The following is a 25,070-nucleotide window of genomic DNA, read 5'->3' as shown; positions in this document are numbered from 1 at the left end:
CTCAAGGAGGTTAGCAACCTAAAAGGGTGGGACATTGATTCAATGACCATAAGGTACCTTGTTTTGTGGTTTTACGCTTTCCGATTCATCTTGGCTTTCTATGTAATGTTCAAAGTACCTCTTTCTTCATACTTATAATTCCTTCTCTTTTTTGTTTTCACAATATAAGGCGTGAAGGAGAACTCGTGAAACTTATTGTCCGGAAGGTTATAGCTGAGTTGAAAAGGGCTCATCTCACGGTGAGTGATCGCTTGGTTGGCGTTGAACATCATGTGAAGGAAATCAACAAAATGGTATGTGGTGATTCGGAGGACCCTCAAATTGTTGGAATTCATGGTATGGGGGGTGTAGGAAAGACTACTCTCGCCAAAATCATATACAACCAGCTATCACATTGTTTTGAAGATTGTCGCTTTCTTTCTAATGTCAGAGAAACTTCACAACTAAAGGGCATTGAGTCTTTGCAAAATCAACTAATCTCCGACATTCTAAAAAAAAAAGTGGTTAATGATCAGCAATGTTGAGGAAGGAATGAAGATAATAAAAGAAAGGTTATGTGGTAAAAAGGTTCTGGTGTTACTTGATGATGTTGATCAAATGAACCATTGGGATGCACTGATAGGAAAACCTGCATGGTTCGGTTTAGGAAGTAGGGTTATCATAACTAGTAGAAACAAGGATATTGTCGATGTTCTTGAGGTTTGTTATTCATATGAGCTTATGAGCATGAACTTCAACAAATCTTCAACTTTTTTGCAAACATGCTTTTGGAAGGGATTACCCTTCGGACGATTATGTTGCTTTCTCCATAGAAGTGGTCAAAAGTACCGGAGGTCTTCCTCTTGCTCTTGAGGCCATAGGTAAACTACTTCCATGATGTTTGGGATGTGATATTGAGGAAGTTGAAACATGTTCCTCTCAATGAAGTAAAAAGAAAGTTGAGAATAAGTTACGATGCATTGGATGATAGGCAAAAGCATATCTTTCTTGATATTGCTTGCCTTTTCACTGGATTTGATCCAAGGATAGTGCTTCGCTCGTGGAAATATTCCAATCTTTTCCCGGAGGAAGGTCTCGAGGTCCTTCAGAAAATGTCCTTGATAAAGATCGGCGAAGACAATAAGTTATGGATGCACGATCAGCTAAGAGACCTTGATAGAGACATTGTACGTCGAGAATGTAATGATGAACGAGAAAAACAGACTCAGATGTGGAACCATGAGGAAGGTTTGGAAATGGTGATGGAAACGGAGGTAAAGTGGCATTTCAATTACTTTATCCCAATCAAGCTGACAAATTTCATACATTTTCCCTCTGATTGTTTGCCCTATAACATTTAAGGGAAGTTTTTTCTTATCTCATTATTGCTTTTATAAATTGTTTTTTGGTTATAGTGTTTTTCATGTTCGGAAAGACGATTATACTTGTTCAATATTATATACTTGCCCTTTTGTTTTACTGTTGCAGGGAATAAAAAAATTTGAAGCTCTTTGGCGAAAGTTTGACCCTCAGTTGTTGCACCAATTTGCAAACGAAGAAGTTGAGAGGCCGTCTAGTCTAAGATACCCTGAAGAGAGGGTTTTCCAGGAACATTGGCCTTCAAATGATTTCCCAGCCAATCTACAAAACAATATGGTTATGTTTTCCAAGTTGAGATGGCTTTCATGGCATCATTTTCCCCTGGAAGTTAAGATCACCAGATTTCCCATGATGAACATAGTCATTCTGCATTTGGGGGACTGCCCTAATCTAATCGATGTTCAAAGCATTGAAGGCTTGGCGAGTCTCAGAACTTTGAAGCTCATAGAAATTCCGCTATTGGAGAGGTTACCTGATCTATCAAACTTGAAGAAGCTCAATGAATTGCATTTGGGGCACTGCCATAATCTAATCGACATCAAAAGCATTGACGATTTGGGGAATCTCGGAACTTTGAAGCTCATAGAAATTCCACAACTGAAGAGATTACCTGATCTGTCAAACTTGAAGAAGCTCATTAAACTTCACTTGCGGTACAGTCATGATCTAACTGAAATAAAAAGTTTTGAGGGTTTGGAGAATTTGATGATGTTAACATTGGGTGAACTTCCTCTACTTGGGAGATTGCCCAATTTATCAAGCTTGAAGAAGCTTACACAACTTGATGTACGATGATGTCGTAATCTTGTAAAGATTCAAGGAAGATTGGAGTCATTGGAGTACTTGTGTATACAAGGATGCAGATCTTTAGATGAGGTGCTTGATCCAGCTTCGAGTTTCAAGAAACTAAAATCTTTGCGAATACATGATTGCGAGAAGTTGCATCTTGACAGTATATGGGTCTTGAAATTCGAAATATCTGATAGAGTATATGAAAATTCAACATGTAAGGTACTGAGTAAGATAGGAATTTGTGTTTGTCAGCTAGGTAGACAGTTCCTTTTGCCATCCCTTCCATATTGAAGACAAGCAGACATACAATGTACACATTGTATCTAAACAGAGTTGATCATGTCATCTTCTTGTCATAACAATCTGTGTCCAAAACAAGAGATGATTAGGCCATCCTCTCGTCATACATTAAGTGGAGTTTCCCAAATACAATAGATCGAAATCAACCTCTCTTGTCGACACTTGATAAAATAGAACAGCGTCCTGAGAGATCGAGCCGATGGTTGTCTCAGTGCTTTGCAACTACCGAGTGGATTGACCATTTCGATGTCACCAAGTGGAAGACTCGCTGATCTTCCAGAGCTTACGACACGCGCCTCATACTGTAAGGACATTATCTAGTTACATTTTGGCGATATTATGGGTGGAGACAAACTTTTAAGCAAGACTTTCATATGTTGCTCACTAAAGATCAGTCGATACAATGTAAACCTTCGTTACGATGTATCGGCTTTTATCAAACGACATATTACAACTCCCTCTCGAAGAATGCTTATCCCGATCCTTTTACGACAGCACTGGCTCTTGTCACGGCACAGTTGCCATACGTTTACTTATATGCTATGACTATTCCCACGTAATGCCTCTTCCAATCTGCACGATATCTTTGGTCAAACTTTGGTCAACTTTTGGTCAACCCAGGACAACTGTTTGATTTATGAAATATAAAGGAAAACTTGAGGTGTCGACATATTTTGCTCAAATCGTTCCGACAGTTGAGATTCCGTTCTTTTGATCACACGGCCAGGGTAAAGTGATGAGCTTTCCTACCCTCGAGATAATATGATGCTCAATTATTTTTCGATTTTTATCAACTTAGGATTAAATAATGCTTTGATATTGGAAAATTACGGTATACATTACATTTCACTCTTTCACTCTCCACATCAGTGAAGATCCTAGGTGATTTCAATTGTTGAAGTGCACGTTAAAAAAAAAAAATTCATTTCGGGGATTTGATGTGGTGTGAAGAAGTAAATATACGCTAGTTCACACGTAACTCAGTAATTTAAATTTTTGAGTAAATGTGAGTCGAATTGACTATAATAAATGGTTAATACAACGAAAAACCTCAAACTAGTATACTTATGGCAAATTTATCCCAAACTAATTTTGAATCACCAAAAATCTCATACCAAGACACCTATGATAATTTTATCCCAAGTTAATGTTGGATTACCAAAAACCTCATACCAATACACCTGTACCAAACTTACCTCAAACTAATTTTGAGTCACCAAAGATTCTAAACTAGTACATGCATGACACATTTACCTTGTACTAGAATTTTTAAATTAAATTGTCAAGTAAACCGAGTTATCGGTATGGTCATCCAGCTCAACAAATTTACAGTTAAATTTGACTAAAGCTAATAGAGGGTTGATATATCATGCATGTATTAGTTTATGCTTCTTGGTGACCCAAGAGTTAGTTTCGGGTTAATCTATCACACGTATACTAATTTGGAGTTGTTGGCGATGTAAAAATTAATATAAAGTAAATTTATCACATGACTAGCTTTGAATTTTTTGTTATATTAATCTTAATAAATAGGCTCGAATTTAGACTTCGTCTAGATGATTTCCTCAAACGAAAGTCTTGGGCTTTTGAACTTCGCATCGCTACAACAATAATATGCTAGAGAAAACAATCAAATCGTGAAAAGCTAGCTCAGTCCTTTCCTCTAGCCCGAGCTAGTCGGATCTTCATGCCAATATTCAATTTGAATTGGGGTCGAGCATGTCTCCCGGACCAGACTTCAGAAGATCGAAAAGTCCAATTGAACTTATGACACATTTTTAAAAACCCAAAAACTCCTTGAAGATCCTCAAATAGTGGTGGCCACGGGCGAGTTTGGGCCGACAACCTGACTTGAACCGGCTTGGGTCAAACCCGTAATCGGCCCCTTTGCCGGTTCCAAACGAAAACTAGCCCGTCCCATATGGACTGGTTATGGGTCCATGTACGGATGAACCGACTTTATAGCTGTTCGAAAAAAAAAATAAAAAATAAAAAAAACGGTGGGGAAACGGCTCTTTCCCCGACCGTTGCAAGGCAACGGTCATTTTTCTCACACCCTTTTTTTTTTTTTAAATTAATTTATTAATTCTATCCTAACAATTATAAATACCCATTTCCATTTTTCATTTTTTCTCACAATTTCTCTTAAATTCTCTCAAATTCTCTCAATCCACTCAATTCTATCAATTTTCTGAATCCGCTTTCCACTCAATTCTCTAAAAAAATGGCAAGTGGAAGCAGAGCTAGTGAAAGAGAAAAGAGTTCGATGGGGAATCTGATTATTCTCATGATCCTTGTGATTTTGCATATTGGGGAGATGATGTTGATGATATTAACATTGTTCTCAACGTCGAGCACGTCCCAATGCAAGAAAATCTTCATCCTTCTATCGATATAGAAGAAATGTCAACAACAAAGGAGCCGGAATGGGAGGTAACATTCGACACATGAGAACACTTCACGAAGAAACATTTAGGTGCAAACAAGTATAAGGTAAATGTAAATATTGTGAGGTAACATACAAATTCATAGGTGGAGGTGGCTATGGAACATTTAAGCAACATTTGAGGTCGAAACATCCAACGCAAGCGGGGATCGACACTAGCTAACAACAAATTCTAGAGTACGCCAATCCTAACACTCCTCTTTTATTTTGTTACAATGACAAAGTTTATAAGGAAGAATTAGTTAGATGTGTTGCCATTGAACTTTTATCTTTTAATTTTGGTGAAAAATTTGGTGTTAATCATTTTATACAAATTATATATACTCCGCAAGCAAAACCTGTTTCGAGAAATATGCTTAAACGCTAACTTTTTGATCTTTTTAAAGAGGAAAAGAAGTTTTAAAATTTTTTATGAATTTTAATGGGTCTGTGTATATAGGTGGCAATATTTGGATTGATCCTTGACAAATTCATTCTTATATGGGTATTACATGTCATTGGATAGATGATGATTGTAACATTCAAAAAAGAGTTATTGCATTTCAAGTCTTGATGATAGGCATACAGCAAATAATATTTATAGAATAATTAGGCAAGTTTTAGAAGAATGTTTTTTACTTAATAAAATTTTTTCAATTGGTTTTGACAATGCTGCGGCAAATACCGCTTCAATTCCTGAGTTAGAAAAGATTTAAAACCCGCTTTTGATGAATAATTTTTTCACATTAGATGTGCTTGCTATGTTTTAAATTTATATGTACAAGATAGTTTAAAAACTTTTGATTTTTTTTCAACCCAATAAAAATAGCAGTTCAATTTTTATGGAAACATCCCCAAATTATGAAAGAATGAGGTAGATTTTGTAAAGCAAATAGAAGAAAACCAAAAAGATTTTCAAGAGATATTCCAACTTGTTGGAATTCTACGTATGAGTTGCTTTATCAATCTTTTGCATATAGAGATTCATTATGTACATTTATTTCTACTAATGTTTCTCAAATTAATTTGTTCCCACAAGAATGGGATATTTGAAAAAAAAAATTAGATTTTTTAAAAGTTTTTAGTGATGCAACTTATTCTTTATCTGGTGTTTATTATCCTACTACGCATTTATTTTTAATAGAGTGTATTAATATTGATGATGTTTTTGAAAAAAATGAAAAAGATAATCAATTAGGTCAGACTATTATAGCAATGCAAACAAAATGACTGCATTATTATACCGAAATTGCTCTTGTTTATTTGGTTGCTTCTATTTTCGATCCTTGTATCAAATTAGATGGTTTGGGTGATTATTTGACTACGTATTATGAATGTTTACATTTGATTGAAATGGTAAATGCTAAAGCTATACAATTATTGGTTAAAAACACAATAATATAATTATATAATGAATTTTGTAGTAAATATAATCTAGGTGATAGTGGATCTTCCTAACCTAGTGAGATATAAAGCGAGGACGTAGATAAAATTAGTAGAGGGCACAAACTTCTGATTAATATGCAAAAAAGACAAAAGAGAGCAATAGGAAATATTTTTAAAATAGAGATCGATTTAACCATTTCTTTTGAGTTTGGTGAATCCGAAGGGGGTACGATTTTCTCAATTCTAAAGTGGTGGAAGAGGCATTCAACCTAATTCTCAATTCTCGCTCTCATCGCAAGATAGGTTTTAGCAACTCCTTATTTAACAATTGCGGTTGAACAAACATTTAGTGCTGGAGGCAACATTTTGGAAGATCGACGTTTAAGATTAGCTCCGGATTCGGTAGAAGCTCAAGCTTGTGTCGATGATTGGACAAAGGCTTAATATCGACAACAAGAAATGGATCGCAGCAATGAAGCCGAATTTTTCGATGATGGAGATACCACCGCCATGAGTACCGGTATCAAAACAGAGAGCGACAATTGACGATAAGGTAAGTATAGGTTATCAAAGGTAAAAGAACTACATTATTTTGATTTTTTTTATCCCCAAAAAGATATGTAGCCACTTAATGATAGTTCATTAAATTCAAGCCCCTTTCCCCTGCCTTTTTCCCCCCAAATTTGATTACAATTTGTATTTGATAATTTATTATTTCATAATTTCATAATTAAATTTAAAAAATGGAACCGGAATCGGCTATTCCATTTTCGATTTTGAACAGGAATCGGACTTGGAACCGGCCCGAATCTGCCGATTCAAAATCGAAACCGGAACCGCCCCTTAAGGTTCCGGTTCCGGTTCACCTTTTGGAGAACATTTTCTTTTTGTCACATTCCTCCTATGTCTTCCCGCCAAATCATGTTTTGGCCCCTAGGGACGTGGACTTTAACATAGCATAGTGCCATTGACCTCCTTGTGATAAACGATGAAAATGGGATGAGCAAATGATGAGAAGAACCAAACCAAAAAGGGGGGAAGAAGAATGAACAACGCTGTTGTGCTAGGGTGGTGAACCAGAGCCATTTGCAATTTCCATTCATTGCATAAGAAGTGGCACCGATGACCAACCTGTGGTGAAGGATCGGCCTTAGGAAAAGCCGCAGAAAACCGGCGTCGGATCACAATGTGACCGACAACGAGCCGCAAGAGTTTGAGCTAGCAAGGAATGAGCTAATGTTGTTGGGGAACCTCGCGAAGAGGTTCGATTTGGATGATATGTTGAGGGCCGGTGCAGAGTCACCGGGGAGAGGTACTTTCGAGACGACTTACAACGTTGACCTGGGCGACTTCACCACGGTGGTTGTGAAGAGGCTCAAGCCCGTGGTCTTGTCAGCCGAGGATTTCCGGGACAAGGTCGAAGCTTTGGGAGCGATGGACCACGAGAACCTGCTCCCTTTGAGGGGTTACTATTACGTAAAAGACGAGATATGGCTCTTGTATGATTACATGCCCCGGGAAGCTTGTTGGGCCAATTGCATCGATGCAAAGAAGGGGGAGGGAGTCCCTTGAACCGGGAAGTGAGACTATCAATTGCCCTCGGTGCTTCCCGGGCCATCGAGTACCTGCATGCACAACGCCGTCCCTATATCCATCACGGGAACATCAAGTCGTCCAACGTGCTCCTCACACCATCCTATGAGGCCCGGGTCTCCGATTATGGGCTCACCCCCTAACAAGTCCTTCCCCCTTTCCAAGGCGTACCACAATGACCGGGGCCAATCCGAGAATGGCGGATGTGTACGGCTTTGGGGTGTTACTTCTAGAGCTCCTAACTGGGAAGCTGCCCACCCATCCTTCCCAAATGGAGGAAGGAGTAGATCTTCCCGCGTGTGTCTTGTCCATTGCTCTTGAGGACTGGAATGTTGAAATTTTTGATGTGGAGCTCGGGAGATATAACAACATTGAGGGGATGGTTGAGCTCTTGAAGGTGGCGATCGCTTGTGCATCCCCTAATTTGGGTAAGCGGCCTCGGATATCCGAGGTATGGAGGAAGATCGAGCAGCAGAGTAGCCCGGCGAGGAACAAGCTGGTGTTGTTAGGGAACCCCACGAAGAAGTTCGATTTGGAGGATGTTTCGAGGGCCAGTAAGCGGGAATTGGGGAAAGGCACATTGGGGACGACTTACAAGGCTGACCCGGAGGATGGCACAATCATGGTGATCTTGAAGATGCTCGAGAATGTGGTCTTGTCAGCTGAGGATTTCCGAGACAAGGTTGAGGCTATTAGTGAGATGTGAAGGGATTTATCGAAACCGAATCAGACGATCACACGGAGAATCAAGAAAAATTGGAATGACATACGAGATTACCCGGGTTCACCCTAAGATTAGGGCTACGTCCCGCAAAGAGATTTCACTATTTTTGTCGGTTACATCCAATTCTTACTAATACAATGATAAAACCGAGCAAAATATATATGCTCCAAAAACGGGCTAAAAAACCTAAAACCTCTTAATTCCAACCATACGGGCCAGCTTAAATAAAAGCCCAAACCCGTAGAGGTTTCGGGGGCGCTGCCCCCGAACCCCCACCCGCTCACCAACGAGTGGGGCAGCCATCCGCCGATAGGACAGCGGAACCCCCATCGGGAGGTGCTGCCCCCAAACCCCCGCCTACCGATCGGGCAGCGGGCACCTGTGTTGGGGGCGCTGCCCGAACCCCCGCATCCCGCGCGCAGGAGTTACATGTCATTGGGTAACACTTCAGTTTCCCTAAGCTCACGTGGGCATACCCATGGTGAGAAATAAGGGTCCCCGAAGTATTCGCCAACTCCAACATTCTCCCACTTAGTGGATACTTCGCGCAAATGAGAGCCCTTCTAATATCATTCTTCTTCAATCCAATCGCAGCAGAGCACCATTCAAACTTCGTACCTGGGACGGCTTTACTAAGGAAGTCCGAACTATTTTCTACTGTGTTGACCTTTACAAGTCGAACCTCATTCTTCTCCACTTTTTCTCCGATGAAATGATATTGAATATCAATGTGCTTTGTGCGTGAGTGAAATGCCGGATTCTTGGCTAAATAAATAGCCCCTTGATTATCACATCTCACATCTACAGCACCTTGCTCAAAACTGAACTCCGAGCACAACCGCCGTAACCATACGGCCTCTTTTCCAGTATGAGTAAGAGCCATATACTCAGCCTCTGTAGAAAAAAGTGCTACCACGCTTTGCCTTCTACTTATCCAACTCAACGCAGCACCAAACAATGTGAAAATAAACCCGCTAGTGGACTATGTACTATTAATATCTCCACCCCAATCTGCATCTACATGGCCTATGATATCAAGCATGTTTCCATTCCCCGTACCTTCGAAACATAAAGAAAAATTCGAAGTTCCACAAAGATACCTGAAAACTCTTTTGATCGCATTTCAGTGTTCTCTACCCGGGTTATACATATATCGGCTCAAGACTCCCATTGCTTGGGCTATATCCGGACGCGTGCACACTATAGCATATATCAAGCTACCCACCGCACTCACGTATGGAACTCGGGCCATCTCCTCGCCTTCCTCATCCGTTTTGGGATAGTGTTCCGCAGATAACTTGGTCCTTAAAGGTATAGGGGTACCAACACGCTTGCAGTCTATTATAATGAATTTCTTCAAAAGTTCTTTAATGTATTTCTCCTGCCTCTAGCCACGCTTCCGTTTCTCACGGTCCCTACTAATCTGCATGCCTAAAATAAAATTGCGGGCTCCAAGTCTTTCATTTCGAACTTTTTAGCCAATAAACTCTTCACGGTCTTCACCATCTTCACGCTATTCCCGATCAACAAAATATCATCCACATACAACGTGAGAATGACAAACCGATTGCTCGTCCTCTTCACATAAACACAATGGTCAGAATTTGAATGCACGAAATCAAGCCGGAGTATATATGTGTCAAACTTCCGGTACCACATCCTCGGTGACTGCTTCAGCCCATATAAGGATTTTTTAATTTGCACACCAGATTCTCTTTTCCTTTTACTTTAAAGCATTCCGGTTGCCTCAAATATATCTCCTCCTCCAAGTCCCCATAAAGAAAAGCCGTCTTGACATTTATCTGTTCTACCTCAAGATCATATGCAGTTGCTATAGACAGAACAAACCGTATCGAGGTCAACTTCGCCATGGGAGAGAAAATCTCGTCATAGTCAACACCCTCAATCCGAGAGTACCCCTTGGCTACAAGTCTAGCCTTGTACTTCTCTACGATCACATCCGGTTTCAGCTTTCACTTGAACACACATTTACACCCAATTGCCTTTCTGTGCTTAGGCAATTTACATAAGCTCCATGTTTCATTTTTATCAAGCGATCGCACCTCATCTATCATTACGAGCTCCCACCGATTAGCATCATCCATGGATCTCACCTCTTTTACGTAACTAGGATCATCTCCTGTAATACTCAAAGCATGAAACGTACTCAAAGCACTAAGGGAGTATCGAAGTGGTACCTTGCTTTCCCGCGTCGATCTCTTGAGAGCCTGCATGCTATTTGTATCCGAGTCTTCATCCGAATCTACATCGTCGACTTCATTAACCGAGTCCCCTTACTCCAATTCGGAATCAGATTCTACTAGCGTGCCTTGTGGAACCATCTCTATAGTTTCGGTTTTAGGACTTTCTTCAAGTACTACCACTTTCTTGGGCTCATCCCCTTTACGTGTGCCAACTTGAGATTGTGATTCACGAAACACGACATCCCCGCTATATACAATGGTCTTTGATTCCGGATTCCACGACTTATAGCCCTTGACCCCTTCCTTGTATCCGACAAATATGTTCTTCTCAGACTTATTGTCAAGCTTATCCCGTTTCTCCTTGGGTACATGAACATATGTATTACAGCCGAACACCCGAACATGTGACAGATTCGGCTTTTTCCCAAACACTGCCTCATATGGTGTGCGATCCTTCATTGATGAAGTTGATGACCGGTTCTTCAACTAACAGGCCGTGGCTATAGCTTCCGCCCAAAATTCTGGCTCCAAACTTGCCCAACTCAAGATGCATCTCGCCTTTTCTATGAGTGACCGATTTAACCTTTCGGCCACCCCATTTTGTTGAGGCGTATATGGAATCGTCTTCTGCCTTGCAATACCATTATCCACACAAAATTGCTCGAACTTATCCGAACAGAATTCACCTCCGTTATCCGTACGAAGGACCTTAATCTTCCCGCCCAATTGATTTTCAACCAAGGCCTTAAATTCATGAAATTTCTCGAATACATCTGATTTACTCTTAATAAAATAAATCCAACTATATCTCAAAAAATCATCTATGAATGATACATAGTACCTGGATCCTCTAATAGATGGAGTCGCAGTAGGTCCAAAAACGTTGCTATGAATCGGCTCGAGAACCTCACCAGCTCTCGTACCGGTGTGTTGGAAGCTAACTCGGTTCTGTGTTCCATGGAGACAGTGTTCACGTAACCCGAAACCCATAGAGCATTTTGGAACTCCTTCTACCATCCGACTCGAAGCTAAGGTAGACAGCCCCTTTTCACCGATGTGCCCTAATCTCTGATGCCACAACATGGACATATCATGTCCATCTTCCTTGGCCTTTTCAGAAACAAACCCGCTACCAACGATCATTGTTTCCCCGAGCAGCTTGTATAATGTCCTGTAACGGACTCCTCGTGCAATCACAATAGAACCTCGAGTCATCTTGCACGAATCTTTATCACAGCTAAAAGTAACCCCCGAATCGCCCATCGTACCGACCGATAACAGATTTCTACTCATCAAGGGTATGTGCATCACGTCCGGAATATTCTTCACGATGCCATTACTCATCCTCGCCTTCACCCCGCCACGTCCGACAATCTGAACTGCAGTATCATCTCCGAGCATGACATCCCCACCATTATATTGTCATATTCACAAAACCAGTATCTATGAGGCGTCATGTGGTATGAAGCACCGGTATCGATCAACCGGATATCCTTGTCTAACTGCGCCATACATGCAGCAACGAAATACATATCTCTTGCATCGACCTCCTTTTTACCCGATGATGATTCAGCTTCTTTCTTAAAAACCGGCTTGTTTTTACGGTCTCGCTTGACATGGCCCCATTCTTCACATCTCCAGCATTGTACCCTCCTCTCCCTACTCTTCGATCGCCCACGAGATTTGGACCTGGACCCTTTCCGATTCGTAGTCTTCTCTGCTGGCCTTCTCCTAGCCGCGAATGCCTCTTTACCGGAATTTCCCGATCCCTTTCTTCATGTCTCTTCCGATAACAAAGCGTAACATACACTTTCATATGATAATTCCTTATCCCCACCACTGATCACTACAATCAAGTCATCCCATGAATCCGGCAGTGAACAAAGCAGTGTTATTGCCCTATCATCATCCTCAAACTTAACATCAATTGATACGAGTTGACTAATCACCGTGTTAAAGCTATACGGATGTGCAGAAAACGAGTCGCCCTCATGCATCCGAAGATTATACAGCTTTTTTCTCAAAAATAGCTTATTAACCAACGACTTATCGTGATACAACAACGCCGGTTTCTGCCACAAATCCTTGGCGGTAGGTTCGCTCATCACGTTCGTCAGAATCGAGTATGTGAGACAAAGCCGAATCAAACCGTTTGCTTTTCGATCAATCCGATCCCGATCTTCAATCTCCTTTGGATCTGCTCTTTTGGAAGGCGTTTCGCCATCCTTCCCCGCTTTCTTGCCTAATTCCTTTATCACGACACCAGGCTTCGCAAGAACAGGCCTTTCCGTATCGATTGCCGACTAAAGATCTCGATCGCAAAGTAGATCCTCCATCTTCATCTTCCATAGATCGAACCGCGTCCCATCGAATTTTTTGATCTCAATCCGTGACCCTCCCGATATCTCCGATAAACCCTAATCTCTCGAACACAAGGCTCTGATACCAATTGAAGGGATTTATCGAAACCGAATTAGACAATCCACAAAGAATCAAGAAAAATTGGAATGACGCACGAGATTACCCAGATTCACTCTAAGATTAGGGCTACGTCCCGCAAAGAGATTTCACTATTTTTGTTGGTTATAGCCAATTCTTACTAATACAATGATAAAATCGAGCAAAATATATATGCCCCAAAAACGGGCTAAAAAACCTAAAACCTTTTAATTCCAACCATATGAGCCAGTTTAAATAAAAGCCCAAACCCGCAGTAGAACCCCCGTTGGGAGGCGCTGCCCCCGAACCCCCGCCCACTGACCGGGCGGTGGGACACCCGTGTCGGGGGCGCTACCCCCGAACCCCCTCATCCCACGTGCAGGGGTCGCATGTCGTTAGGTAACACTTCAGTTTCCCTAAGCTCACGTGGGCGTACACGTGTGTAAGAAACAAGGGTCCCAGAAGTATTCGCCAACTCCAACACGATGGACCACGAGAACCTGCTCCCTCCGAGAGGCTACTTCTACAGCAAGGACATGAAGTTCCTCTTGTACAATTACATGCCCTTGGGAAGCTTGTCGGACGGATTGCATCCATATAGTCGATGGAAAGGAACTCCCTTGAGCTGGGAAGTCAGGCTTTCGATTGGCCTTGGAGCTGCCCGGACTATCGAGCACCTGCACGCCCAGGATATCCAGCACGGGAACATCAACTTGTCCAAAGTACTCCTTATGCTGTCCTACGAGGTCCGGGTCTCCGGCTACGGCCTAGCCTTCTTCACAACGCCTGTCTCGGAGGGCGAAGCTAAACTGAGAATGGCTGATGTGTATGGCTTTGGGGAGTTGCTTCTGGAGCTCCTGACCGGGAAGCCGCGCACCCAAACTCTCCTCAAGGAGCAAGGGCAAGGTCTAGATCTTCCTAGGTGGGTCCAGGACGTTCTTCGAGATGAGAGGTTTGCTGATGTTTTTGATGCAGAGCTCGTAAGGTACCAGCACATTGAGGGGGGAATGGTTAAGCTGTTGGAGGTGGCGATCAGTTGTGTATCCCCGAATTCGTATGAGCGCCCTGGGATGTCTCAAGTGAGGAGGAAGATTGAGCAACTGTGTACCCCTGGGGGACAGCGAGATGGGGACTCACAGCCTGACAAGGTCAGGGAAGGGAACAAGGACAGATCTTGTCTGATGCAATTATACAGGGACTTGCAGCTCAACCAATTCAGCCAAGTGAACAACGATATGTATCCTCGGTGAGTTGATTTAGAGACTGGCAGAAAAGCTTCGTTTACCTAACTACATCATGACCAACAAGATAAGATCAATTTAATCTTTGCCAATGTTCCCCATAGACGAGTTAATTGCTGAGGAAGTCAATGTCAAAATAAAGAGAGGAGTAGAAACATCTGAGTTTTTGCATCTCCGATGCAAATTAAAAACAGTAAGGAGTTTTAGGGTCATTCATTACTTGTATAGTAGGGAGAACAAGTAAGAGTACCTACCTCCTAACAATCTTTCATGCAATAAGAGAAGGCTCCAACCAAAATAAATAAATCAATGACACCAAGCTTCCCCTAGCCCAAAGTTACGTCTACCAATCCACAAACAAGAAATGTGTCAATCGTCTTGGATATATCCAACTGGCATGACTTCCGTTCTTGATGTGGGTGCTGCTCTAGCTCTTTCAAGATGCTTGACTTGAAGAAATTTGATTTAATCTTGGTGAGGGATGGCTTTACCCAATAGATTCTTTTTGCAGGAAACCACCAAATGGGGTTCTAGAAGTTTCTGAAAGAGTTTATGGTACGTTTTTTAAAAGTTCTTTCTTGATAATTTGGAAGTGTCACATTGGCAGGGTACTGTATTCTGCCTACTTTATTTTGCTTTAGCGTTCTGGTTTCACTGAGCTGGTATTTATGGCCTCAACTTTTTGTATTCTGTGATTTACCTTCTCTTGGGACAAAGGTACTTCAACAAGAGTAGAATTAACAGGAAGCCTCTTTGGTTTGGCAAGAAATAGTTTCGTTAATGATATGCTTCTGCTAAAGCATTCGTGGCATACTGTTACCATAGTAATTTTGTGGAAGCATTTGTGTTTTTTTCTTCTTGGTACAAAATGGGGCTCCACAAAAATCAAGGATGGATTTCATAGTCTAGGATAAGAAACAACCTCTTTCCTGCAGAAGCAGAGTAATAGCTGACTGGAGGTCTACTGAGCTGAACTCATTGCCTCCTATACACAAACGGTGATGAGCAAGCCACCTTGCATAAGCATTACCTACCTAATAAATTGTTTGGTGTGCCCTTGCAGTCACTTTTGATTAACTTTGTCTACCAATTGTGATTAGTTCGGGCCACAATCTACAGCTCTTCTGTGACCGCTGAGAGTCTACACAGGCATTACTTGACAAATCTATAGTGGAAAATGTTCCATGTCATGTTTAATACAGCATACCTATTGGAAAATGTTCTGATGCTAGGGCTTGATCAAATGGATGTGCCGTGGGATCGCCAGAGTCAGAATTCCACTAATTTTAGGGCAAAGGTATGCCTTCATTCTTATGCTAGGCATCTTTAGTGTGACTTTATTTCTCCAGAAGGTAATTCGTCTTTGCTTATTCATGTTTGATTAGATTTCTTTCTCAGAAAGGAATCCGCTGCTTCTCGAGTTTCTGTTGATTCGTCAGGTAATGAACAGTGAAAAGAGAATCAATTACTTAAAGGAGCCAAGAAAATTGAAGCCCCAGAACCGCAGTTTGAAGACCAAGCAGTTCACAGTGTGCTACTTTCTCGAGATGCTAGCACAAGTCACGAAGAAAATGAAGGTCCAGAATGGCCAATCCAGTCCAATACTGCTTTTCCGACCCAAACTCCGCTGTCAACGCTTTCCTTCCAGTTAGAAGCTTCAGTGCATTCAGCACTTGATGGATCTCATGCAAGTTCAGACTCTGCCTCCTCTTCACTATCTCAAGATGGATCTCCTGTAAGCTTCAGTGCAATGCATACCAAAAAGCATATTCAACCCCTGCAGTCCTCCAAACAGCAGCTGGTCTCTTCTTTGGAACTATCTCAAGGTGTTCACTCTGGTAACACATTCTCATTAGAAGCTTATTCTGTTTGCCTTAGAACCATGGTAAAAGTTTTCACATTGATTTCAAGTTGTCCAGAGAATTTGGTGGAACTTTATAAGTTAAAAATATTCTAGCTCATGAACATTGACTGAACTATCTTTACTTGAGCAAGTTCTCAAATTTATGCATTCAAACTTCTATCCCACTGTCCAATTGTATAATCAGAGTTTAACTAGTCATTTAGAGGTAAAGTACAGCACAAACTTGAAGCAGACAGATAACTTCTCTCTGAGTTTACTGTTCTGATTATGTATTACCATGCGATGCTTCCACACGGTCTCATAGAAACCTCCCGATCGATCCATCTTCACCATGGTGGCATTTTGGGGTTGGAGCTGAAGAATTATACGGGGTAACCATCTAACTGTTAGTGTGGAAACTATTTTTTGCATTAACTACATTCCAACTCCAATTTCCCCAAATGTAAATACAAGCCTCAAATTCTTCTATTATTTTGTTTAAGTCACAAGATGTCCAAATTCTTTCCGTCCCAACAGGATTATTGTATTGACCGAAAATAAAAATAAAAATAGGATTATTGTAAAAGACGTTTCACCTTTGGCTTTGCTTCGTCTTTTTTATACTAACTAGATCGATGTATATATTACCATTCCTACTTTATGCTAGAGAACTTGATTATGGAATTTCATGCAGTTTCATTGGTAAAGTTCTTTTGCACGTCATAAGAAATAACCAAATCTAGTATTATAGAATCACATTTATATTCTGATTTTCGTACTTGATTTAGAAGATTAAACACTTCTATTCCTCTATTCCTTCAACTTAAACTTGTAATGGATGATCATGTTTGTAAATTTATCATGCTCCTTAAGTTTTGGGGGTAACATTCAATTTTTATCGAGTCTCTGATCCAACTTACGCTTAAGGAAAAAAAAAACAAGAAAAAAAGATCTAGTTGCCTCATAATAGTAAAGACTAATGTCCATACATATAGACATGTGATAACCCATTTAACTAATAGCTGTGGAGCCAAGGAAGAAAAAGCAAGAGCTGTCGTCCCTTAAAGCCCCTTGCAATATCATCATAGTACGTCTGAAATGTCAATATTCACATCACTGAAATTATCGAAAGAGTCTTAAGTGGATTTTATTTAAAGTGAATCCAAATCCCATCATCTAGATTTATTCTCTGATTAAAAGAAAACATGAAATAAGATAGCTATAGTTGTTGAGTTATATAACATGAAACATTTCGAGCAAGTAAAATAATATGAACCATTAAAATAATTTGAACCGTAAATTAAGAATTTGAATCTCTCGATAATAGCTTTTCTCAATTTTGTCGAAATCTTCACCTTTATTCCATCAGATTGGTGTTGAAAGGCGAGCAATTTATTTGTGTAAAGTTTTCTTGAGAGGAAAATGGTCTCTTTTCTCTCCTCCATTTGTTTATCTCTATTTAAAAGAGTAAGAGATAATTTCTTCAAGATCATCTTCCATTTCCATATATTTCAGTTTCCTTTGTTACCAAACTCTCCCTTTTCTTCATTAGTAATCCTTTAATGTCTTTTGTCTCTAGAATAATAATATTCACACATCCCTTCCTTTTCTTGTGAAATTTCTGTTGCTTTTGGTTGTTAATATAGTTTGAGTTTACTAACGCTTCAAGTTAATTATTTTTCACAAATTTTTTAATTTTAATTTTACCATGATTATTGGTTGATAGTTTTACTAACACCACTATTTGATATGTTATATAGAAGTTCATTTCACCATTGAGAAATATTAATAGCCTCATACTGGAAAAATTATCTCAAGCGTCCTAAGCCTATTATACGGAGGCCGATTCAATCATAAATATTTCGATTTGGCCAATTCAGTCATAACTTTTCGACGATTTGCTAATGAAGTCATTCCAGCCAATTTTGGCCGCAAATTGTAGATGTGTACATTTGCCATCTTACGTAGCACGGTCAATACCGATATGGACGAATTTTGCAATTTTTCTAATTTATTTTCCTTTTTGTTTGGCCTATGGAAAATTTCTGGCCTCGCCAAAGCCCTAGGACTAATGTAGGGAAATAGTAAAAACTGAAAAATCAAAAAGGAAAGAAAAGAAAAGGAAAAAAAACTCGTGAGTTTTAAAGGAAATTGCAAAAATCGTCCACTACATCGATTTCGGGCCAAATTTGGCTATAATAACTATATTGATAAATTGTCAAAAGATTGAGGACTAAATTGGCCAAACTGAAAAGTTTAGGATTGAATTAGCCGTTGTATAATAGGTTTAGGATTTTTTGGACAATTATCCTATCCCAAACTTTAACATGATTATAATAATTAATTGATATTATAATTAAAAGAAACATGAGCTATTGTTTAGAAGTTACAATAAAATTTCACTAAGATACATCTTAAAGTATGACAGTATGACACTGACTATACGTTGAGGTTATTACAAAAACACGCTTTGGAATAGAAATATTAGTTAACTAAAATTATTGACTATATCGGAAAGAATCACCGAAGTGTCAATGGAACATTAAAAATATTTCTCCTGTGTTGATGAACTCGATTGGATACATTGAATGTTGATGGGTACTGCCTTGATCGCTTGACGAAGTTCATCGAACTTGCCTATATTGCTTCAGTGAGTCGAAACATATACTCATGTATTTGATATGCATGAAGTATTAATTGTCATCACCAAAAGTAGCAAGGTTGATTGGATACCACTAATATATTTATGTGTTTCATCTTTTTCGGTGAAGCAAAATCTAGGATATAACATGCACAAACAGAGAGAAAGTTGGTCAACCTCTCCCTCTCCCTTTCTCTCAAGGGAAGCTACGGTTAACTAGTACAGATCACTGGATCTCGGACCTTGGTCCCTAAACTTGATCATTTGTTTTTCAATCAAATCTTCTTAACTTTTAGTTTGTCTCATCAAGTGATGGAACTTGTATAACTCTTCTAATCAAGTCCCTTTAGTCCAAATCTAAATAATTGGAACTGACATATCTTATTCCCAAGCTTTCACACTTGTCTCTGTTCTATTTTCATCACCTACGTATTCTTTCTATAAAAATGTTGATTTTTGTCGTTTTATGATATTTCCTTAGTAAAATATCGCTAGCCAAAATATGCTTTATTGCAACAATTTTTTCGAAGCTTATCTAAATACATATAATACTGGAACTCTTTGGAAAGCTCATTCAAAAAATTATCGTAGTCCTCAATTTAAAGTTTATTATAACCATTTATGAAGTGACAGAAATTAGAATTATCTTTATCAAGTAGAAGGTGATAGGAAGTATCTTCGAGTTCAATCATATCTTGATAATTTAAAATTTTAAAGTAACGGGCCTTAATTTGTTTTGCATATTGACGTGTAATTTCTTTATATTTATCCCATTAGAATTGTTTGTATTTATGAATTTTATTATAAGAGTCATCACTAGTTACGCATTTATTCATATTTATCTATGAACTTATGAAATATGGAATATCGTGAGTACAACTAAAGTGCTTTTCATCCATAAATTTTATGAAATTATGGCTTTTATTTTTTACTAAATTTTGATGTTAAATGATTTTTAGTAGTCATTATTCGTAAAAATGGCATGTCACTTTTCAAATAAATCTCTAGTAGCATTCATTCGTCGAAAATGGGCAAAACTCTTAGATGCAGAGTCTACGTAATCATGAAATGTAACTTTTCAAGCACTTAATTTTTCTGTTTGTAGCTTGTGGAGAAATTTGTTCAATCAACTTAAAATTTCAGCCTGTGAAGCTTAGATGCAAGACTTTGTACTCATAAATTTGAAAAAATCGTTGTAATTTTAGTTCTAGTATTTTGAATGCACAATATGCATAATCATGGAATATAATTTGTTAAATTTTTTTAAGGGTCCTTTTCATAATTTAGATGCAGGAATTTTTTCCATTAACTTAAAAATTTAGTCTATAGGTATTTCAAATATACACATACTATTATAGACTTATTATGAAAATGTGTACAAAAATGAGTGATGAGAATTGGAGATTTGCTAAAGTGACGGTGAAATGTAAATTTAGTGTCTTCGAACACCATGAATATTCTAAATAAATATGAAGTTACAAAATTTAATGCTATTTAGTAGTTTTATTTAGGTAAAAAGCAAAAAAACAAAAAACAAAAAGCCTTTTTCTTGCACTCTTTTTATATTGGTTTCTTAAGTGGTGTTCACTATTTCCTGCAATAATAAAGTATCGACATTAGACACAAAAAGAGATGTGACAAAGGTTTGTTAGATTTTCGTATAAGAACCACTTATTTATATACTCCATTTAACGGATCTCATAACTTAACAATAACCAATTCTAATGGTATACATACATTAGATCAAATTTTCTTACATGGGAACAATCCCCTTGGTTGACTACCACAATGCATCCCAAACTTGACCATTATCTGAAATCCTACCGACATGCCAACGATATTTATGATAAGCAGATTGAAAATTAGCTGGCGATACATGATAAGTTGATTCCCTCCCAAAAGTTTCGACATCGCGTTCCCACCTGATTACTTAGTAGATGGTCGGTCAACGTGCAAGGAAATGAATTTGTTACCTTTTCTCAATTCAAACTGTTCAACTTTGTGACAGCGATGGGCATCTAAGCCAGTCAGTTGTTGAAGAGGTCATGAGGAAGCTCCAGACAAGACACAGAGAAGTGACTGAAGATTTAGTTGGAATGGATGCTCAAATAGCAGACATAAACAATTTATTGGACATGGAAACTGGTGATGTGCGGCTTATTGGAATTTGCGGGATGGGCGGCATGGGTAAAACAACACTTGCCAAAAATATCTTCAACCAATTATGTCCTCGATTTGGAAAAAACTGCAGCTTTCTTGCTGATGCGAGGGAAACGGCAAAAACCAAGGGTTTAATCAAGCTACGAGAACAATTCTTGTCTGATATCTCTTATTCTAGAGGGGTTCGCAACATTGTTGAAACTAACGATGGCATCAAAGCGATTGGAGAAACAATTTGCAGCAAGAAGGTACTAATTGTTTTCGATGATGTCGATGATAGCAACCAAATCCGAAACCTAATCGGAGTGAAGTCTTTGTACTCTGGTACTAGGATAATCATTACCACTAGGGACAAGAATGTTCTGAATATTAGGGGATTTAAGTATGAAATCATGCCTTATGAGATGGAAGGGATGAGCAACAAAGATGCAATACAACTTTTTAGTAGGCATGCCTTTGATGTCGACTCTCCTCCACTTGATTACTTCACTCTTTCGAAAGACATTGTCTCTACTACGGGTGGACTACCTTTGTCTCTTCAAGCAATAGGTGCATCACTCTTTGGTCAGAAAGAGAAAAAAATTTGGGAGGAGGTGCTAAAGGTGCTAAGGAAAATACCTCATGATAATGTCTTGAGAATGCTAGAGATTACCTATGATACCTTGAAACCTAGTCAAAAACAGATATTTCTCGACATTGCATGCCTTTTCATCGGTTATAATAAGACTAATCCAATTCACATGTGGAAAGATTGTGGGTTTGGCCCAGAGTGTGGTATTAATGTCCTTATTAACAGGTGCATGATATCGGTTTTGGACAACAATACATTTTGGATGCATGACCAATTTAGAGAACTTGGAAGGGCAATAAATAATCGGGAGCGCAGCAGGCTCTGGGCTAGAGATGATATCATTCGCGAATTAAGATCAACCGAGGTAAAGTGTGGCCAAATTTGAATTGAAAATTGCTTAATCTCTTCTATTTCATTTTTGAATTCTCTTGGACGAAATAAATTTTGTTGGATGTTGACAAATTCCTCCTCCTGCTCCTCAATGTCATTGGCAGATCAACACAAGCATTCAAGCACTGGATTACGACAACAGGTCAAGGGTTAATAAGCGTATACCTATCACTTCAGAGCAAATTAAACGGTTCCCACATTTTCGGCTGATGCGGTTCCGTGACATAACCTGCCAAGGCGACTTTACTTGCTGTCTTTCCAAATTGAAATGGATCGGCTTGGATTACAAGGATCAACAGTTTTATAGCAACCAATTTGAATCCAGAAAACGTGGTTGTGATGGGAATTTCTGGCGAGCGGAGAGAAGATGCAGTCATTGGCCTAGTCGAGGTATGTTAGAATCCCCTTAGTCTAATTTTCTCATTCAATCAAGGACAAAATTTAATGAATTTACAGTCTAATTTTCTCATTTAGTGTGAGGATCAAATGATAAACGATACGAGTTGGGAGCCTAAATCCACATTTATTTCTCCGACGAACATCCAATTCTCTATCCCGATGTTTCATTGGCTTTTGCAGGGTCCAAAGAAACTGAAGGCTCTCAATCTTGCTGATATTCCGTCGCTACATAGGACACCAAACTTTTCCGAAGACTCCATTTTAGAGAAGTTGACTTTTAATAATTGCAAAAATTTGAAGGAAATTGATTGCTCTATTTGGAAACCGTGGTGGCTGACCCACTTAACTATTAAGGATAACGGGGCTCTTCAAAAATTGCCTGAAGAAATTGGCGAACTAAAGAAATCTTGGGAAAAGTACATTAGAAGTGCTATAACTTGTGTATGGCATTCACTTGAGTGCCATAACTTTTAAAACGTTCACTTAAGTGTCATAACTTTCAAAAATCGTTCACTTGAGTGCTACAGTAACTTTTCCGGCATGCCACGTCATCTTTCCAGCGTCTACAGTAACTTTCCCGGCTGCCACGTTAGCTTTTCCGGCTGCCACGTCAACATGGCACTCAAGTGAACGATTTTTAAAAGTTATGGCACTTAAGTGAACGTTTTGAAAGTTATGGCACTCAAATGAACGCTGTACAAAAATTATGCCACTTCTAGTGTACTTTTCCCAAAGAATCTTCAGCACCTCTCTCTTATGGGATGCAGCAACTTGTGTGAACTCCCCGACTCAATTTGCAAATTAGAGTGTTGACGAAGCTGGATGTAAGCCACACGAGGATTACAGGCATACCGGATTGCATTGATAAACTAAACAGCCTGTCGTCTCTCGATCTACAGTGGACGCGCATAGCGAAATTGCCTGGGACAATGAGCAAGCTTAGTCAACTCCATACGCTGGACTTAAAGTCTTGTCCCGACATCCAAGAGTTGCCGAAGCTCCCTGGAAGTTTGACCACTCTACGGCTAAGATGGGAGGCTATACAAACCGAGGAAGCTGGAGTTGCACCTTTTAAATGTCCACGCCAGGTCTACAGAGTGGTATTCCCTTTCTCTGCTGGAAGAGCTTAATCTCCATAGTCTAGACTTGCAAACGCTAAAACAACTTCCGTCAAACTTGAGAGTTCTTGTAACGGCATGGGGACGCTGTGCCCTCTAGCACCAGCGACACACGGTCGAAGGCTTCCGCTATGTCACTTGATATTGTCTGCTTTGGACACAGTGCTCACAATTTTGTTCCTCCGAGCGTCGCCCATGTGACGCTCGGAAAAGGCCTCTTGCAAGTATAAGGGCACCCCAACGCTTATAAAGCTTTCCCAAGACCTCCTCCTAAGCAATGTGGGACTGGGGAGGAGTTGTGACAGTTCTAAATCTCTACAAGACTCGAATGAGGCTAGTAGATCTCTGTGGGCTTCCTCAGTTGGAAGAGTTGACAATCATGTGGTGTGAACTCCTCCTAAAAATATCCATTCCATCAAGTATGAGAAAACTGAGAACAGCCGATGTGTCCTATTGCACCGAGCTAGTGGAAGTTCAATTTATCGGTGCCTTAAAATCGATGGAGAGCTTATCCATTGCTGGATGCAAATCTTTGGAGAGGTTAGTTTGTCTGTCGGAGGAGAGTATCCAAGCTACCGAGTCGAGTGATGGTTGGAGGAGAGTATCCCTTGTCTCAAGCTCCCTACGGATGCTTCAAAAACTCAATCTGACGGGGTGCCCAGATCTATAGGAGATTCAATTTGTTTCAGCATTGGAATCATTGGAAGAAATTCTCATTGAAGGGTGCATTTCCTTGAAAAGGTTAGGCGGATTGTCGTACTTGAAGGATTTGAAGCGTTTAGAAATTGCAAACTGCGAGAGACTGCAGTTTGTTGAGGGCATTGACAAGTTGGAGCGTTTGAAGCAGTTGGAATTTTATAGCTGCAGATCAATGGAAAAGACTATCGATGCATCAAGCTCAAAAATAACAAATGAGTGCCAGATAAGTGTGAGGTGTTGTGGGGAGTTACCCGACGCTGTTTTGTGTGAGCCAACCATCAATTGGGAGTGCTACCGAAAGCGGATTCTGAATGCAGCAACACAAGCGTCGGACTCAGGTCCATCGGAACAGGTGCGCCTTCTTTCTATTCATAGATCATCGCTGTTTCTTTTGCTTTTTATTCGCTTTTTTCCCCCCCTATTTCTGCTTTACTCTAGTGATGATGGACAACAAAATGATTCTAAAATGTGCAACCATGGAAAATCCCCGTCTTTCTAGGAATCTTCATTTGCTATGATGAAACTTCATGTCTTCTTTTTCACTTGCTATAATCGATATTGTGCAATAGGATCATGCAATCTAACAAAATCATGATATACCGGAAAATTAAATAAGAAATAGATTCAACACACCTCAATTTGCGTAGCTTTGTCCAAGGAGTTCCACAAGAAGAGTAACAATGATGGACCCGCTACAAAATTAGGAGATTCTAAAATAAAAAAGAGTCTCTCAATTCCAAGCTCATGGAGAAAAACTTAACAATTTTCAAGAAGATACAACGTGTA

At 39.7% G+C, this 25,070-nt stretch overlaps 2 protein-coding genes and 2 pseudogenes across 2 annotated transcripts; all 4 read left to right on the top strand.

Moving 5' to 3' along the window:
* Nucleotides 1–806: 806 nt before the first annotated feature.
* LOC115755023 (disease resistance protein L6-like) lies at nt 807–2,234 on the top strand. The gene is made up of 2 exons (XM_030694261.2): nt 807–1,253; nt 1,468–2,234. The coding sequence occupies exons 1-2, from the start codon at nt 1,092–1,094 to the stop codon at nt 2,152–2,154; spliced, it is 849 nt and encodes a 282-aa protein (XP_030550121.1). The 5' UTR covers nt 807–1,091; the 3' UTR covers nt 2,155–2,234.
* A 5,817-nt stretch (nt 2,235–8,051) lies between these two features.
* LOC115755009 (probable inactive receptor kinase At2g26730) lies at nt 8,052–8,561 on the top strand. The gene has a single exon (XM_030694238.2). It carries the CDS (start codon nt 8,052–8,054, stop codon nt 8,559–8,561), a length of 510 nt encoding a protein of 169 aa, XP_030550098.2.
* An 8,100-nt stretch (nt 8,562–16,661) lies between these two features.
* LOC115755011 lies at nt 16,662–23,493 on the top strand (annotated as a pseudogene).
* A 420-nt stretch (nt 23,494–23,913) lies between these two features.
* On the top strand, nt 23,914–24,783 carry LOC125314604 (annotated as a pseudogene).
* The last annotated feature ends 287 nt before the right edge of the window (nt 24,784–25,070 follow it).

This window comes from Rhodamnia argentea, chromosome 1 (assembly GCF_020921035.1).
Source record: "Rhodamnia argentea isolate NSW1041297 chromosome 1, ASM2092103v1, whole genome shotgun sequence".
In the NCBI taxonomy this organism is placed as follows: domain Eukaryota; kingdom Viridiplantae; phylum Streptophyta; class Magnoliopsida; order Myrtales; family Myrtaceae; genus Rhodamnia; species Rhodamnia argentea.
This window is presented reverse-complemented; position numbering and strand designations above follow the sequence as displayed.